Here is a 17,454-nt window from a genome sequence, read left to right as displayed (position 1 = left end):
CTTTGTTTGACTGACGTCACATGAAGTAGCCAATGGGCATCGAGCTGAGTGAATTGCAGTTTGCTCGGCACAATTTGAATTTTCCAACGAGAGCGACCCAAACAGTGTGTGTGAGATAAAGCAGCATCGCGCCCAAAGTAAGTGCAGCTATGTTCAATTTTAACTTGTGTAGCCATTCATTTGAGCCTTAAGTTAATGTTAACACATGTGTCATTTCATTTCACAACACGGTTTGTAACCTCAAGTCGTTTAAATATATATATTTTTTTTTTGCTTACAATCAAAAATAAACTTGCTGAAACCCTGTCTAACCCAGCTAACGTCAACAGAAACAGTTGCTGCTAATGTTAATGTTTACGATCCTACGATATAAATTAACACTAAAGTCAGATAATATCTCAGACGTGTGTTTATCTAGTTTCACTAAATAACTTTGTAATGAATGTGGTACCATTGCTGTTACGTTAAACACGGTTAACTGCAACGTTAACGTAGCTAACGCTAGCTAACTGATATTTGTTAACCCCACATTGCCCCCACGTTGGTCAAATATAACGCTCACGTATAACCCGTTTATTAAACTAACGGTAAGTAATGTTAGCTAACAAGGTACATTTCCCTGTTGTGGGACTAATAAAGGATTTCTGTCCATTGCTGTGTGCTGAAACATTTGTTGTCATTATATGGTAATGCATACAGATCTTAGCAGTTACCCCAACGTTACTTATTAATCATATTGGTGTCATTAAGTAGCTGGTCAGTCAGTTTGCAGATTAGTATTGCTTTCCCCCCTTTAAACAAGTCGATGTCTGTAAAGTCAGGTTGAAACCATGAGCTGGGCGGTGGAGGAGTGGAAGGATGGACTTCCAGGGAAAGCCCTGCAGAAGATCCAGGAGATGGAGGCCCAGCTGGACAAACTGAAGAAGGACAGGAACCAGAAACAGTTTCAGCTGGACTCCATAGAGGCTGCCCTGCAAAAACAGAAACAAAAGGTCAGTGTTCAAGATTAATGGATTGAAATGGGAGAAATTACCATTTCATTGTCAGAGAAAATACACAAGAAGAAAGATTGTTTATTAATTGTCCATGTTCCTCTTTCTCCAGGCGGACAGTGACCGCACCGAGACCTCTGCTTTGAAAAGAGAGAACCAATCTTTAGTAGAGTCGTGTGACTCTCTGGAGAAAGCCCGTCAAAAGGTTGTCCATGACCTCGGAGTCAAAGAGCAGCAGGTCAGTCAACTGATGTGAGATAAAAAATATACCAGCTGCAGTTTATTGCTATTTAGTTTGGAAGTTAGAACAATTATTCACTACTAGTGGAGTTATCAGATCACCGATAATTAACAGCCAACATTGATATTTTTCAGATGTACTTAAAGCCAACAAACAATGCATTATTAAAATCGAATGTATAGAAAGAAAATCTCCCTTTACTAAATCCTGTTCCTAAACTTAGGTGAGCTACCTGGACGGTCAGCTGAACACCTGCAGGAAGACCATTGATCGACTGGAACAGGAGCTCAAGAAGTAAGTTCAGTGTTGATTTGCATTTTTACGTAAGTAGAGAGGGGATTTCAAATGTAGCTCTGACACAAAGCACTGAAATCCTAACTTCTTTCTTTACATCTTCTCAGGTACAAAAGTGAACTGGATCGTTCGCAGCCTGCTGGCTCTTCCTCCTCTGAGCTTCAGTCCTACACTACTCCACAGAAGAGTTTCTCTACCCCGGCTCCTGTACAAGCCTACAGACAGCAGGGTACTTCAGTTTATTTGTGTCATGTGTCACAAGTTCCTGCTAGTAGTTCATAAATGCATGTTATTAGTTTTTCCTTCGTGCACAGTTCACCTTTCTGTCTGGTACTACCAACAATGTTAGTGATATTGCTCCTTCTCATTCATCACAGAGTGACTCTGGACGAGTTGGCCAGTTTTGCCCTAACATTATGTTTGTATTTTTGTTCAATAGATAACAAACTAGATGAGCTCCAGGAGAAATACAGCCAGGAGGTGGTAGAAAGAAAAAGGCTGGAGACTGAACTCAAAGTCCTGCAGGTCAAAGTGAGTTCCTTATATTTATTATGTGGGTTTGTCTCTTTGTAGTCGGTGATGTTAACTTATCTCATCTCCTCCTAGATGTTGAACCAGTCCTCACTCAGTGTAAGCCACAAGGACATTGCTGCCCGCCAAGCTGGATCTTCCATATTCCCATGGCAACAGGATCAGGCCCACAGCCGCCTGTCTCAGGATGCAATGGAAACGCCTCTGAAAAGGCGAGGAACATCCCTGTGGGAGGCCCTCGAGGACACGCCCATTAAAAGCAGCCAGTGGATGAGCTCTTCCAAAGCAGTGCAGAGTCCCGGTGGATCCTCCCAACAGATGGAGCAGCTGAAGACCGTCAACCAAGGTGCACTGTTTGTTTTATTCTTTTGTTTTGGAATTTATATCTTGTATAGTGTTTGGTGTCTTTTCTGTGAAATATTAGGTCGCCTTTTATTTTTGCACATCTCCATCCTGATCATGTTCAGCAGCAAGATTAACATTTGTATTCTTCATCAGACCTGCGTGGCCGTGTGTCAGAGCTGGAGAGGAATCTGTCCACTCAGGAAAAAGAAATTCGTAGCCAGGCCTCCAAGCTGCAGGATCTCCAAACGCAACTGAACAAGGTCCGCAAAGAGCTCACTGAACGAGACAGAGACCTGGCCAAGACCAGCCAGGAGCTGAGTCAGGCCACAGACAGACACCAGCAGGTTGTGGCCAAGGTAGGATTCTATGATTTGTACATGGAGACTAATATGGAGGACTAAAACAGGAAACCGACTGAAGCCCGATTCTGCTTATTGTTCTCAGTGTTCATCGGTTGAGCTGAAGCTGAAACAAGTCTCGGAGGAGATGAGCTGTCAGAGGCACAACGCTGAGAGCTGCAAACGAGCCCTCGAGCAGAAACTCAAGGACCAAGAGAGAGACAGTCAAAAGGTGCAACGACTTGGAGTCACAACATCATTAGACCTTTTTCATGTTTGATTTTTTTTTTAACTGAATATTATAAAGTTTTTGTTCTTTTTTTCAAATTTTAATTAAAACAACTTTTGTCTGTTATATTTGGTGTAGGAGCTAGCCCAGCTGCAGACGTCTCACCAGGCTTTGGACCAACAGCTGAACCAGACCAGAACCAAGCTAACACAAGAGATCCAACAGTCCAAAAAAGACCACAACGCACTGCAGGCTGACATGGAGAAGGTAACTTTATAACATCTGCTAATGGGCTCGGTTCAGCCGGAGTGGAATACAGCTCGAGACGTGGTAGACAGTGTGATACATTTGCCATGTTTTCTGTTGCTCCTGTACTTCACCTTCAAGACTCTGACTGATGCAGTATCCACTGCTTCTGTTTGTATTCCAACTGCAGGCAATGCATCCAAGGCTGACTGATGTTTAAAATCAGTACTAACTCCAGCTGTTTGCATCTGCTTCTGTCTAACAGTTAAGGGATTTTGTATGTGACATTTGTGTCACGCTTGTCAGAGTCTCTGGCCTTGTGTGTACTTCTCCCTTCTCACCTTAACTCCTCGCTCCTCTTGCTCTTTCCCAGATGTCCTTCCAGAAGAGTCAGATGGATAAGGAGGTGGAGGAGCACAAACAGAAGCTGCTGAGGTCAGAGCAGAGCCTCCAGGTGACACAGACCAAAGAGCAGGACTTCCGCAAGAAAATGGAGGTGGGTTGCTTTTAGCAAAATATCCGCTTAATGTTATTATGAACCGACAACTAACAAGCAAGATTAACTAAAAACGTATCATATTTTAACCTAATTATTTGCCTACATGTAAAGGTTTCCGTCTGTATGTATCTGAACACTACGAACAGGTCTTCCCTTTTCAACCCTTCTTTCTTAATTTCCAGCTACACTTTTCCTCCCTGTCTTCCCCACTCAAGTTCTCTTGTTTTATTCCCTCCAGGAGCTGCAGAAAGAGAAGAACAGTGTGACTGTCCAGTTGGACCAGAGCAGCAGGCGTCTAAATCAGCTGGAGGAAGAGAAGAAGAGCGCAGACCAGAGCTTCAAACGCACCCAGGGAGTACTGGATGATCTCAAAGGTAAACTAGCTGCAGGAAAGGCAGCGGCAGCAGTTATTTTAGAGAATCATCTTACGTTATCTTAACTTGTTTGTCTTTTTCCTCTTTAGCCAAATCAGAAGGGCAGACGGAGGAGCTAAAGAGACTTCAGACTAACCTGGAGAAGCAGACTCGGGCTTCGGCCCGAGAGCTGGAAAACTCGATAAAGACACTTTCTGATGCAGAGACCAAAAATGACAAGTAAGCCTAGTTTTACTGTAGAAAAGAAGAAAGTTCAGTCCCACGTTGTGAACGAGTAGAAAGCTTTATGATAATTAACGTGTAAATGTATTTATCTCTGTAGATCTCAGAGTGAACTGCAGAAGCAGAAACAAGAGACGGAGAGGTTGTCCAACAGGTTGACAGTAATAGAGAAGGAGAGCCAAGAGCTGAAATCCAATCTCACTGCGAGTCAGAATGAGAGTAAGGAACTGAAACAAGAACATCAAGTTCTGCTGGAGTGGAAGACGGAGAAGGAGACTTTGATTAATGAAACTGAGGCTGTGCAAAAAAACCTCACGGACAAAATTGGCGACTTGGAAAACAGAATCATCTTGCTGAATGAGGCTAATGATGACGTTAAGGTAAGGTGATATAGTTTTATTATATTCACTTAAAGGATGGATTAGGAAGTGTATAGCCCACAGTTTAACATTCATGACCCCTTGCTTTGGAGATTCTGTGCGCTGATTCATTTCTACTTGCTATTGTAGAAGCAGCTCACGAGCATAGAGGCCGACAAGGCCAGTCTGTCGGCTCACATCGATTCCTTGAAGGGAGAACTGCTCAACAAGAGCACAGAGTTGGAGGAGAGGGAGCATCAATACAACGAGCTCCAGTCTAAATCCTCAGAGGCCGGACAGAAGCACACCAAAGACCTGGAGAATGTCGCTGTGCAAGTGGCTCAGCTTGAAGCACAGGTGATTAATTTTATCGTTGTAGTTTGAGGAGGGGGGGGGGGGGTTCTTGGAGAATTTTTCAGTGAATTGTATATTTCAAAATGTTGACTGTGTTTGCACATGATGCTTAATAACATTTTAAAATCTGGCTGGACCTGAAGCAATGTAATCAATAGCCATTGATTTAAACGTATTCCTAGTTTGGCCTGTGACTTACTCTTTTATCGGAACAGGTCAAAGGTCTGGAGTTGCGGTTGCAAAAGGAGATGACTCGAGCAGAGCAGGCTGAGAAGACCAACACAGAGCTGCAGGACGAGCACCAGGCAGCCTGCGACCTGGCTCGCTCCAAAGACCAGCTGGTCGACTTGGGCCAGGCGGAGATCGGCCAGCTGAAGGAGAGTCTCGCTCACGCCACTGCACAGCAGGAGGAGCAAGCTGCCAGGTGGGAGTTGAATTTGTTGTTCAGTTAATCATTTTGAATGAACTCTTTATCATTGAGGATTGTATTGTTTAAGAAGATGATTGATTCAGTGTAATAAAATACTTGGGGATGCCTTCGTATCTTATGATATAAGTATGATGTGAATACTGTGTCTTCATTGTTTTGCTGGGGTAAACAACTTGCTTTTTAACTGGATATTCTCTGTCTTTGGTGTCTCCCCCAGGTTGGTCGAGGAGAAGGCAGCCCTGCTGAAGCAGTGTGAGGACAGTGTTTCAGCAAAGGTCGAAGAGGTCGAGCAGCTCAAGCTGCAGTTGGAGGAAACCCAGCAAGAGCTGCTGCTAACCAAAAACAAGGTCTGTTTTACTGGTCTGCAACAGAAACTCCTTTAACACATTACCAATTTCTTTTAGTTTTTTACTCTTTTGTTTACACATTGTCATTTCTTTTAGAGTTTGGGCATTTTTTCGACTGTTTTTACTGATATTTTAATAGTGTATGCTACAACCTAATCTTCTGATCAATAGGTATATTACGATCAACGTATCTTTGCTCATCCATTTCATATTATTACGACTGAGTATACTGAGACGTACTAGTGTTTCTGTGGCAGATTAAATACATTCTGCTGACTTTATAATGTTCTGTCCTGTGCTTTTACATTATGTTGGGTAATATTTCTTACTTTTGTCTTTAATACAAGCCATATCTTCTTGTTTCAGGTCAGTTCCACAGATCAGTTCCTGAAGGTCCAGGAACAACTGGGAGCTGAGCTGCAGAAACAACTTAAAACACTGTCTGACAATGAAGAGGAACACAAAAAGATGCATGAGAAGAACTCAGAAGAGCTCAAACAGCGAGAGGAGCAGCTGGATGATCTGCAGGGACATGTAGGAGAGAAGGAGAAGCAGCTTAAAGAGGCTGAAGCTCAGATTTTGTCTCTGGAGAAACAAATGGCTGAGCTGGAAAATGCAGTTCAAGAGACGAAGAAGGACGCTGGGGTAAAATATTGCACTTTAAAATATGTTATTGTATTATGTTTTAGTTTGTTCTACATATTTTCTTATATGGCCTGTACTACAAATAATTCTGAATACTAATTATAATAAATCTGTTTCTTATGAAGAACCTCCAGCAGGCTCATACTGAGAAGATCAACAACCTTCTGGAGCAGATATCTTCCTTAGAAGAGGAAGTTACTGCCAGCAAAGATGCAGCAGAGAAGCTGCCAGTCTTGAAGAATGAATTGGACGTGGTCACCCAGTCCCATGCTGACCTTAAGAAGCATCTAGAAGCTCTTGAGACGAGTCACTCCTCCACTATTGAAATAAAGTCCAACTTGGAGAACACCCTGAAGGAGAAAATCAATCTGATCTTGACTTTGGAGAACGAGATGAAAGAGCTCGCAGAGAAGACGAGCAAAGAGAAAGAGAGTCGGGCTGTGGAGGTAGAAAATTTCCTCAACAAAGAGAAGATCCTCAAAGAGAAGCTTGAAACAGCTAGGAAATCAATTTCTGCTGCTAAGAAGGAATCAAGTTCTCGACGGGATGAGTTCAAGAGCATGAAGACGACTCTGACGGCCGCGTCACGTGGGTTAGAAGAGAGAGACGACTCCATAAAGAGTCTGAAGGAGAAGCTGAATAAAACTGAGGCAGAGCGCGCAAAAACATCCGATCTCCTGAAGGAGAAGATACTTTCCATGAACAAAATCAAGGTTGGTTACTGATGTGTTCTTATTTTGTCAGGCTCAGTGTATTGTAACAAATAGTAGATCAGAAATCCTCAAAGTGAGTGAAAATGTCATTCTTCACATTTAGGTTCAGCTGGAGATGCTGCAAATGGACCTGGAGGACAACGAGACGGTCATGAACTCTTTTGACGGTCAGCTGGAGGAGCTGAAGGGAAGCATAGCGTCTCTGGAGGCTCAGCTCGCTCACAACCAAACCCAGATGTCTGACATGGAGGCCCAGCTGGAGGACGGCAAAGCCCAGGTAGAGCGACCATCTTCCACACAAGTCTATCTCAATCATGTTGAGCTACAGATGCGAGACTTACCGTGGATCATCATTCTGTGGAGCTCAATATTTGAACTCTTTTCACTTTTCAAATGTCTCATAATTGCTTGATTCATCTAATTGTCTAAACTTCAGGGCGCTAATTGACATCATATTTACCAGCTCATGTTGCTCTGGAGAGATTTGATCTCTAACCTTTAACCTTTTGCAGGTCTCTGTCTTGGAAACCCGTTTAGAGGAGGTCCAATCTCAGAACTCTGTGCTGGAGACGCAGTATGTCACAGCTAGGGAGGAGCTGATGGAGCGGAGCTATGAAATAACTCGTCTGGAAGAGGACTCTGCCAATCAAAAACAGCTGGAGGAGAGTGTTGCTACTCTAGAGTCTAAACTCTGTCAGACCACAGAGGAAAATGTCAAGTTAGAGACAACTCTCAGGCAGACAATTGAGGACAACGACAACAATCTGAACCAGTTACATCAAGAGAGAAACAACCTTGAGACTACGTTGAAACAGTTAACAGCTGACAAAGAGCGAGTAGAAACTGAAATGATTCAAGTAAATGCAGAGAGGAAACAGCTGGAGGACAGTTTCAAAGAGCTGTCTGAGGAGAACAAACGACTGCAGACCAACATTCAGCAGAGGATCGATCAACTGACCGCAGAGAAACAAGCAGCTGAATCGACCCTGAGAGAGGTCATCGAGCAGAAAGCCCAACTAGATGCTACCCTCAATCTGGTGAACGAGGACAAAGTCCAAGTCGAGGCTAAACTAAGTGAGCTAACCTCCGAGAAAAACAACTTGATCACCGACTTCAATCGAGTAGTTGAGGAAAAGCTTCAGCTGGAAGTTAACTATAATCAGCTGACTGGAGAAAACATCAAACTACAATCTAGTGTGAGTCAAGTAACCGAGGACAAGTTGCTGTTAGAAGACTGCATAGAGAGGCGTGAAGAAGAGGTGGCTTCACTACAAGAGCAGCTCGGGATGAGGGACAAGAGGACCGAGGAGGAGAACAGAGAGAGGTACGGTACATCTTACGTTTGTATAAGTTATCGATATGTATGTCTATTTTTGTATTTTATTAAATGTTTAACTATTTACTTGCGATTTCTCTCGCATTTCTTCTACCTGAAGGTGCTTGTTATTATTTTGGGGGGGGGGAACACAACATAATTAACATGTTTGCATCAGTTATGTTTCTTCAAATCAATAAATAAATATATATATATATATATATATATATATATATATATATATAAATGTCTGTCTCTGTCTCTGTCTCTGTCTCTCTCTCTCTCTCTCTCTCTCTCTCTGTCTGTCTGTCTGTCTCTCTCTGTCTCTCTCTCTCTCTGTCTGTCTCTCTCTGTCTGTCTGTCTCTCTCTCTCTCTGTCTCTGTCTCTGTCTCTCTCTCTCTCTCTCTCTCTCTCTCTGTCTGTCTGTCTGTCTCTCTCTGTCTCTCTCTCTCTCTCTGTCTGTCTCTCTCTGTCTCTCGGTCTCTCTCTCTCTCGTGTATTGTGTGGTTGCTGGATAATGACGTCTCTGTGCAACTCTACTATTTTAACATTTGCAGGAATTATAATGGGGTCACTTTGTATCACAGGAGCCAACAGTTTGAGGCGGAGCAGGCAGAACTGCGTCTGAAGTTAGGCGATCTTACAGAATGAGCTGGCTGTGTTCAAGCAGCAGTACGACTCACTGCTGGAGCAGGTGGGCCAACAACACGGCCTCATACAGCAGCTCTCACAATCGCAAGGAACCCAGAGCCCAGGAGAGAACAGCAGCCACATGGAGAACGAGGACACGGATATTGGGGGTGAGTGTAAACTCAAACTAGATCAAAGCTTTCCATGAAACACTGCTGCGACTTGAATACGTACTTTTATATTTATATTTAATGATCTGTCAGTGGTTTCTCCAGCAGAAGCAGCAGGACAGACTGATGTAGAGCCAACACTTGAAATAAGCACCAACACTGAGGCCCCTCGAGTAACGGAGCAGCCGAGCCCTGATGTGTCCGAACTGAGTGAACCTTCCCACCACGCTGACGAGGCCTTCGGGTACGATCAGTATTATATCAGCAAAAATACACAATTATTATGCTTTTTGTTTTGATTACTTGATAAATAAGTCTAATCTCCCTCAGCCCTGGTAGTGACACAGAGATGGTGTTCAAGGAGGACATCAGTGAGCAAGAGATGATCCCGGAACAACTGGACGAGGAGGAGGAGGCGTGTGTGGCTGGTGTTGAGGAAACGAGGGGTAACGAGGAGCAGCATGCTCCATCAGGTAGAAACATTTTCAATGTGTATTTGTCCTTCTAATGATGCTTTAGTGGGTACTTTATTTATTTACCATTATTATAATCAGAGAACTTGATACTATAAAAGAATGTTTTGCTTTGAAGAAGTTTGAGCATTTTGTTCAGTTTTGATTATAACATACTTTGAATTTCATCTTCTTTCTCGCAGCTTCCTGAAGACAGCTGCAGTCCCAAAGATGTTCCTGAGAGTAAACCTGAAATATGTGCGATTCCTCTACCGTCGTGCTCCCCTGGTGAGACCACACAGTTAGAATCCTCTGAGTCATTAAATGGTGGATTGGACTGATTATGAATTATCTTTGCAGAAAATATCGAATCATTAACTTTTGCTACTTCTAATAACCGTGGTAATTACATTTCACGGGGATCCAAATGATTGAAACTTGAAACGTATAAAGCTACAGGCTATTGCTGAGGCATCAGATCAATGATGTAAAGAAATAACTTTTATTCAATCTGTCTGTCAGCGGCAGAGTCGTCCCAGGTACAAGATGACCTCAACCGCTCCACAAAACAAGAACTCCAGACGCTTCGCTCAGAGTTTGACTTACTGGAGTCCGACCTCGCTCTGAGAACGGAGTTGACCTCTGAACTTAAAATCCAAGTTCAGAACTTGGAGAAGAAACTTCAAGCGACGGAGGAGGAGGCACAGGGCGCGGCGCGTAAGCTCAACGTCGCTTTGGAGGAAAAGAAAGTCAGTGCTGACGAGGTAGGGGGAAGAGGTTGCAGAATGCCTAATACCACTTAAATAATAAATGTAATGTTGACTGATACTAATACGCTTTACTCCATTTCAGTTGCGTCAGCTGTCAGACGAGAGGGAGACTTTAACTCAGCAGCTGCAAACGGCTAAATTCCAGTTGGCTGATGTGATGGAGATGCGGGAAGGACTGGAGATGGCCAAAGGTAAATGTTTTTGCTGCATGTGATGGATTAACTTCACCGTGCAAGATTATTAACGGATCGTAAACCTCAGTCTGAAACAAAGTGCTAAATGTTTATTAAATGTTGTGAAGTTCTGTGAAAGGCTTTTAGGTCTGCACTGTTTTATGGCGTGTTGGTATTAATACTTCCCTTGGTTCTGTAGGCGGATGGGACGAGAAATTCCTTCAGCAGGAGAGTGAGCTGAAGAGGGTTCGCTCTGAGAAAGCCAACCTGGAGCAGCACATCCTGGGCATGGAGTGTGAGCTGGACACCTTGCAGGGGGAGAGGAGCAAACTAGGGAATGAGATGGATACACAGAGGAGGACTTGTTCAGGCATGGAGCAGCAGATAGAAACACTCAGGACAGAGGTGAGCACTCCATCAAAGGCTTGTGAGCTAAAATACCAAACAACTGGAAGTGTAAGGGCTAAATGAATGTGCCTGTATCTGGAAAAGTATCAATTAAAGCAACATGTAGGCTCAAGCGTTTCAGTTTTTCCTTTAGGCATTATTGAACATGGTGTGTTTTTAGGCCTACTGATCCATCAGTGTGGCGTAACTATGCTCAATCTTTCTGTTTCCTCAGACAACCCAACTGAGGACTGAACTTGTGTCCTGCTCCGAGGAGCGAGATGACCTGAACCAGTCTTTGGGCCAATGGAGAGAGAAAGTTCATAGTCTGGACAAGACTAACTGCGACACCAGAAACATCATTTCTATCCTGGAGGATGACATCAGAGCAGGCAGGAAGGAGTATGAAGCCCTGCAAAGCAGCATGGAGAAACTGAAGACAGACAGGCAGCAGGTATGTACATGTAACGTTCAGGAGTCTGGGGCGTGTGCACGGTACATTGTGCCACTTTAAAATATGTGATGCAGGTCAAAAGAGACACTTATTTAGAATTTACTTACATTGATCGCACAAAGAAATGGGAACAAGTCTGTTATCTTGTTAGGTTGCATTTAGATGGTTGCAGATATGCCTCTTTGATTATATTGGTGAAACGACTGAACTTTATTTGTACTCTCTGAGCTGTTCTGCACATTCCTGTCTGCATCCTGAACATACTGTCCCTGTGCAGCTAAAGTTAATAGCTGAAGTGAACGGCAACAATGTTACATAAATCTATTGATGAGGTTTGATAAAGAAACACTCATGTGCTCTTCTTCTCACTCTGAAGCTGCTGGAGCAGGTTCATACGCTGGAGCGGGCAATATCCCAACAGAGTGGAGAGAGAGAGGATCTCATCGGGCAGCTGGACAAGATTCATGAAGACCACACCTCGGCCGATCAGAACACTGAGTCCATGGTCGGCAAGATACAGGTGAGGGGGTCATAACTTAGGGAGGTTGGGTTTCCTCAGAAAAAACTATCTCTATTTATTTTATTAGTTTAAAAACAAGATTAAGAAGCTTGGTGTTTTACGAAGCATTTACACATTTTAGTTTTCGAGTGCGTGGACCAATAAAGCATCACACGGTTCAGATGCTCTTTAGTTTGTAATCCTCCTGGTTTCCCTCCTCAAGGCTTTAGAGGGAGAAGTGTGCCGCCTCTCACAGTCTCTGGAGTCTTCTCTACTGGAAAAAGGAGAGATTGCCTCTCGTCTGAACTCCACTCAAGACGAGGTGAAGCAGATGAGGACTGGTATTGAAAAGCTGCAGGTCCGCATTGAGTCGGACGAGAGGAAGAAGAAGAAGATGGGAGAGCTGCTCAAAGGTGACTCTTGGCATCCTTTTGAAATGACATAACCTCTTGAAGTGTTGTGAGGTGGTGTCGGCCTTATTGTGACTCTTTGTCTCTCTAGCCGCCCAGAGGAAGTCTGAGTCACTGCAAGATCGCATTGATGCCCTGGAGCGAGAGAAGGTGGACGAAGAGCAAAGTCTTGAGGAGGCTGTGATTCAGGTATTCTGTTGTTAACATGCATATGTTTAAAAAGAAATAACCACCTTGTCTGTTTTACATTGTAATGACAACATTCGGTAAGTTTGTATTAAACTAATGTTTCATGATTTTACACAGGCCGAAACAGCCAAAGCTGAGCTGGAGGAGGAGAGGACAAAGGTACACTCAAATTAATCTTCGTCTGTTTCTGTGTATCTGAATGTTCTAATAGTAAAATATGACGGTTGTAAAACGAGCAAAAATATTAATCATATTTTTCCTCCCTCTCTCGCTGCTCTTTTCCTTTCTGTCTTGATCTCCTCCTCCTTCCACAAACTCTCTTCTGCTGTCTGTCATCAACCTTCACCACTTCCTGACCCTCAGGTGGATGAGGAGAAGAGAGAGCTCAGCGAGAAACTGTCAGAGATCTCTGCCACGCTGGACAACCTGAGATCTGAGAAGGAACACATGGAGAGGGAGCTGGAGACGAAAAACAGAGAGATAGAAGAACTGAAGGCCGCTAAGGAGGAGCTGGAGAGAGGGTTGGAGAAGGCAGCGGTGGATAGAAGAGACGAAGAGGAAAGACAGAAATGCCGGGTAGAAGAGCTGGAGACTGGAATGAGGGAGGAAGCGGAGAGGCAAACAAGACAAGTGGATGACCTCCAGGCACAACTGGAAGCCTCACGACAGAGAGAGGCTTCCCTTGAGCAAAAGAGTGCAGAAAGAGAAGGGGAGAAAGAGAGGATACAGAGTCTGCTGGTAGAGATGGAGAAGGAAAGAATCTGTCTGCAGTGTTCTCTGGAGGAGTGGCAGACCGAAGGAGAGGGGCTCCGCTCTCAGGGAGAGGAGTGGGAGAAAGAGAGAAACAACCTCAGGACCAGTATTGAGGCTTTAGAAGAAGAAATGAAGGAGCTTAAAACACTTATAAAAGCTAAAGAGGAAGAGAGAGAAATGCTGGAGAAGGAGGCCGAGCAGAGTCACGCATCGGTAAAATCCATCTCCTCTCTTACGGCAGAAAAAGAACAGCTTGAAGAAGAAAATGTACGGCTGGTAGAGGAAAAAGAGAAACTGAACTCGACCCTGTTTTCAGTGGAACAAGAGAGGGATGATTTGCATTGCACTCTTGCATCTGTAGAAGAAGAGCGAGCGAGGCTGGTGCAAGAGAGCGGCGTGTTAGCTGACGAGAAAGAGAAGCTTCAGTCCGGCCTCTCCTTGATAGAAAAGGAGAAACGTGACATGCAGCAATCTCTTGCTTCATTAAAGGAAGAGAAGGAAAGAATAGAGGAGGAGAAACAGAAGTTAGAGGCTGAACAACAAGAACTGCAGGCTTCCCTTTCTTTGATTGAGGTTGAAAAAAAGAACCTGTCTTCAGCTCTTTCTTCACTGGAACAAGACAAGCGAAGAGCAGAAGAAGAGCAAGAGAAACGCACAGAAGAACAACGCACTCTTCAGTCTGCAGTTGCCTCTATGGAGAAGGAGTTGGAAACCTCCAAAGTGTCTGCCACACAGCTCAACGAGCAGGTACACACACACACACACACACACACACACACGTAGGTCTATTAAGGTCGAAAACGTCCACACATGCACATCTGCACTTAAATGTTACTTGTTACTGGCAAAGAAACAGGATTGAAATGGACACCATCAGTCTCTTCAGTAACTGTTAAACATGTCAGTGCAGCAGTTTCCACAGTAAAACAAGTAAATTAAAACTACACTGGCATCCTTTCAGCAGGAGTTGTGTGGCCTGGTCGAATGTCCAAACTACTCTGCATGCATTTTGAAATGACCCTACATACAACACAGATACGTGAGAATGATATTTGTTTTATTTCCACATGACTAAATCGTAGCACTTTCTGTTTCCATGTCAGGTGTCAGAGCTGACGTCTCAGGCCGCTCGTCTGTCTAAAGAGAGGGACTCTGCCCGGAGCAAGATGAGTCTTTGGATGAAGACCTGCAAACAGCAAGAGCAGGAGAAGCAGGAGATGTTGAACCGCTCAGGTGGGGAAACACTTTTAGTGATTTTGCATTATTTAAAAAGAACTTGATGTGGAAGTACCCAGGACCGACTGAATCCTCAATCTGGACACAGACTTTAGATAAATCCAACATCTGAATAAATCCAGTCAATGGCCAATATTATGAAAAGTATAGACGATGAGATCTTTTCAGCCTCAAATATAGAGTTCCTGCTTTTCTCTGATTGTACAAACTGAATATATTTTGGTTTTTGACACATCAGGCGCTCCACCTGGGAGAAACTCTGATTTTAAACCATTTAAAAACATGAATACTTAATCTCTTGAAGGGGCAGCTGAATCCTTCTGTTAACATGGGCTACATCTTTGTTATAGGTGACAGAAATAGCAGCGAGGAGGTGCAGACTGAAGTGAACCAGCTGAAGATGGAGGCAGAAAAGAGTGAGAAGGAAGTGGAAGAGCTGAAGACTGCTCTGCAGCAGAAGACTGTGGAGGCAGAAGAAAAAAGAATGGAGTCACAACAGAAAACTAAGGAGGTGGAAGAACTTGAAGCTGCCCTTGATGGAAGGAAGAAGGAGTTAGAAGAGGGAAACGGAGAGCTGCAGGAGATGAAGAGTGAGTTGGAGGAACTCAACAAAATCCTGGAGGAGAAAAGCAAGGAGGCGGATGAGAGCATCGATAAATACTGCAGCCTGATGGTTAAAGTCCACAAACTGGAAGAGACCAATGATTCCCTGACGACCCGGCTGGAGCAGTTCACTGCTAGCCAACCTGCTAACGAAGCTAACGTCCACTCTAGCAGCACTGGCGGTACTCGCCGCCGGCGCTCGGAAAGGAAGTCTACCTCCAAACATCAGGAAGAAAAACTGGACTGAGAACACGGCTCCTTCCACACCGCAGAGGTCTCCTCAGGGGTCATCTTCAGGGAAACGGGGTCACCGTGACATCAGTAACAAAGACAGCGCCCAGGAGGTCCTGCTCAACCTGACAAAGAAGATCAAAGCCAACGCAGTGCCGACACCCAAACCAAGAACTGAACAGGAAGACGATGAGTTCAGACCTGAGGGGCTTCCTGAGCTGGTGCAGAGAGGTAATCTAATGTAGTTCTCTAACAGCGAGGGTGGAAAAAGCACCTTAAACGAGCTCAAATAAGCCAAAGCACACAGACAAAGCTAAGTTCCTGTGTACATGTGGACTAGGCTTTTAGATTTCTGCTGATCTCAATGAGCTTATAGTAATATTAGCTGTATATACGCAGGTGCACAATAATGATGAAGCACCAGGTGGAATACTTGTTACAAGGCACAACAATTTAACTCATCACGAGTTTCATTCTCTATAGTGCAAAAAGTCAACATTTGTACTCTCACAGGATTTTCTGATATTCCTCTGGGGGAGGCCAGTCCGTTCATCATGAGGAGAACCACAGTGAAGCGCTGCAGTCCTCGACTGGCTGCCAGACAGACTGTTTCCACATCTGACTGCAAGGTGAGCAGCAGCAACCATCTCTCACACACACACACACACACACTCTTCAAAACAGCGCATCGTGTCTCTGCATTATTCAATAACGTCATTAGACGGTATGAAGCTGGCACTGCCCCTTATATTTAGGAAAATGTCAAATGAAATATTAATGATGTGGGGAAAGGTTGGACTTTTGTGTGGCATAATATTCATAAAGAGACTAGAGACGAATTACAAGCTGTAACAATCCACCGTCAGTGGAAGATTAATATTACTGAGTGTAATAACACTTATTGTGGAGGTTTCTGGTCAACGAGGTCAAGAGGTTTTATGTCTTTTACTTGTGTTTTAATTAAAATGTCCCTTGTTTCTCTCTTTCTCGTCTTGTCTTTTCTCGCTCTTCCTCCTCAGGCTTTGGGGTCCATCCCCTGTCTCTCCCCGAGTGGCGAAGAGAAACAAACACGTCGCTCACGGAGTTTACATCAGACGCCAGAACCGAAAGAGAAACAAGAAGACAACTGTCAAGTCCAGTAGATTAATGTACACACACACACACACACACACACACAGTCTTGCACTTGTGATTTAATTGTAGAAATATTCACATGCACATAATTAATATTAACACTCCACTTTGTTTTTTTAAGACACATTGAACGTTAAAGTAAAGTCACGATCATTTTAAAGTGGAACACTTACAATGCACCTTTTCTTTCTTTTTGGGGGGTGTGCAGCTGTGTGTGTCACTTTCTTCCTGGAACTGCAAAAGACACAACGACACGTTACCCGTCGTTGTCTTCGTTCTCTCTTAAAGTCATGTGGGGGGAAAATAATCACTAATCCAAGAAGTGCTGATTTTCTTCATAGCACCATTTTTCATTATACGATTTATTTTCATGAAACTCTTTTGAAACGTCAGACACGCGTTTTTAGAAAGAATCCGTGTCATGTGATGCTTCTGAATGTAAAGCAGCCCGACTGGTCTGTTCTTCATGGCGTCACATTGTCTTTAACACTCACTGGTTTAACTTTATTTTCTTTTGTACTGTCATTGTGTTCTTCGTGTGTGTGAGAGAGATCTTGAACTTTGTACAGAGTAGATAATATACAGTATAACAGCTACGCGTCATCCCTCTATTAGTCCTGTAACATATTAAATAATCGCTAATGGCAGCTAAGATTTCTTAGATTTTCTCCTCTGACTTTAATATTTTCTAGATATTTTTATAGTTAAAGTAAAGAAAACAATGTTTTGTTTGAACTTTTTCTTTTTACTATTCTTTGCAGCAAATGTTGAAAGCAGATCTGCATTTTATATGTTTCAGTTTTTTAAATTTAGCTTTAGTTTATAAATGTTTCTGATCATTGTAAATAGTTCATTGACCCTTTTTTTTATACTAAACTGTAACTGCTT

At 43.5% G+C, this 17,454-nt stretch overlaps 1 protein-coding gene across 1 annotated transcript; it reads left to right on the top strand.

Moving 5' to 3' along the window:
- Window positions 1–22: 22 nt before the first annotated feature.
- Window positions 23–17,454, top strand: cenpf (centromere protein F). Its single transcript, XM_029425989.1, is given in 40 exon segments — window positions 23–137; window positions 818–992; window positions 1,105–1,230; window positions 1,457–1,527; window positions 1,635–1,756; window positions 1,967–2,058; window positions 2,134–2,404; window positions 2,557–2,759; window positions 2,848–2,973; window positions 3,109–3,237; window positions 3,590–3,712; window positions 3,954–4,089; window positions 4,179–4,308; window positions 4,412–4,691; window positions 4,821–5,027; window positions 5,240–5,448; window positions 5,672–5,801; window positions 6,168–6,446; window positions 6,572–7,159; window positions 7,263–7,436; window positions 7,672–8,483; window positions 9,063–9,108; window positions 9,110–9,275; window positions 9,381–9,519; window positions 9,606–9,765; window positions 9,931–10,015; window positions 10,250–10,491; window positions 10,580–10,688; window positions 10,870–11,075; window positions 11,293–11,511; window positions 11,888–12,031; window positions 12,234–12,423; window positions 12,512–12,609; window positions 12,727–12,768; window positions 12,973–14,109; window positions 14,466–14,595; window positions 14,949–15,441; window positions 15,443–15,663; window positions 15,946–16,061; window positions 16,452–17,454. Coding segments are annotated over 39 exon segments (8,436 nt in total). The 5' UTR covers window positions 23–137; window positions 818–830; the 3' UTR covers window positions 16,575–17,454.

The sequence above is a fragment of the Cottoperca gobio genome, chromosome 3, assembly GCF_900634415.1.
Source record: "Cottoperca gobio chromosome 3, fCotGob3.1, whole genome shotgun sequence".
In the NCBI taxonomy this organism is placed as follows: Eukaryota; Metazoa; Chordata; class Actinopteri; order Perciformes; family Bovichtidae; genus Cottoperca; species Cottoperca gobio.
Note: the sequence above shows the minus strand (reverse complement) of the source record. Positions and strands in the feature narration are given on the sequence as shown.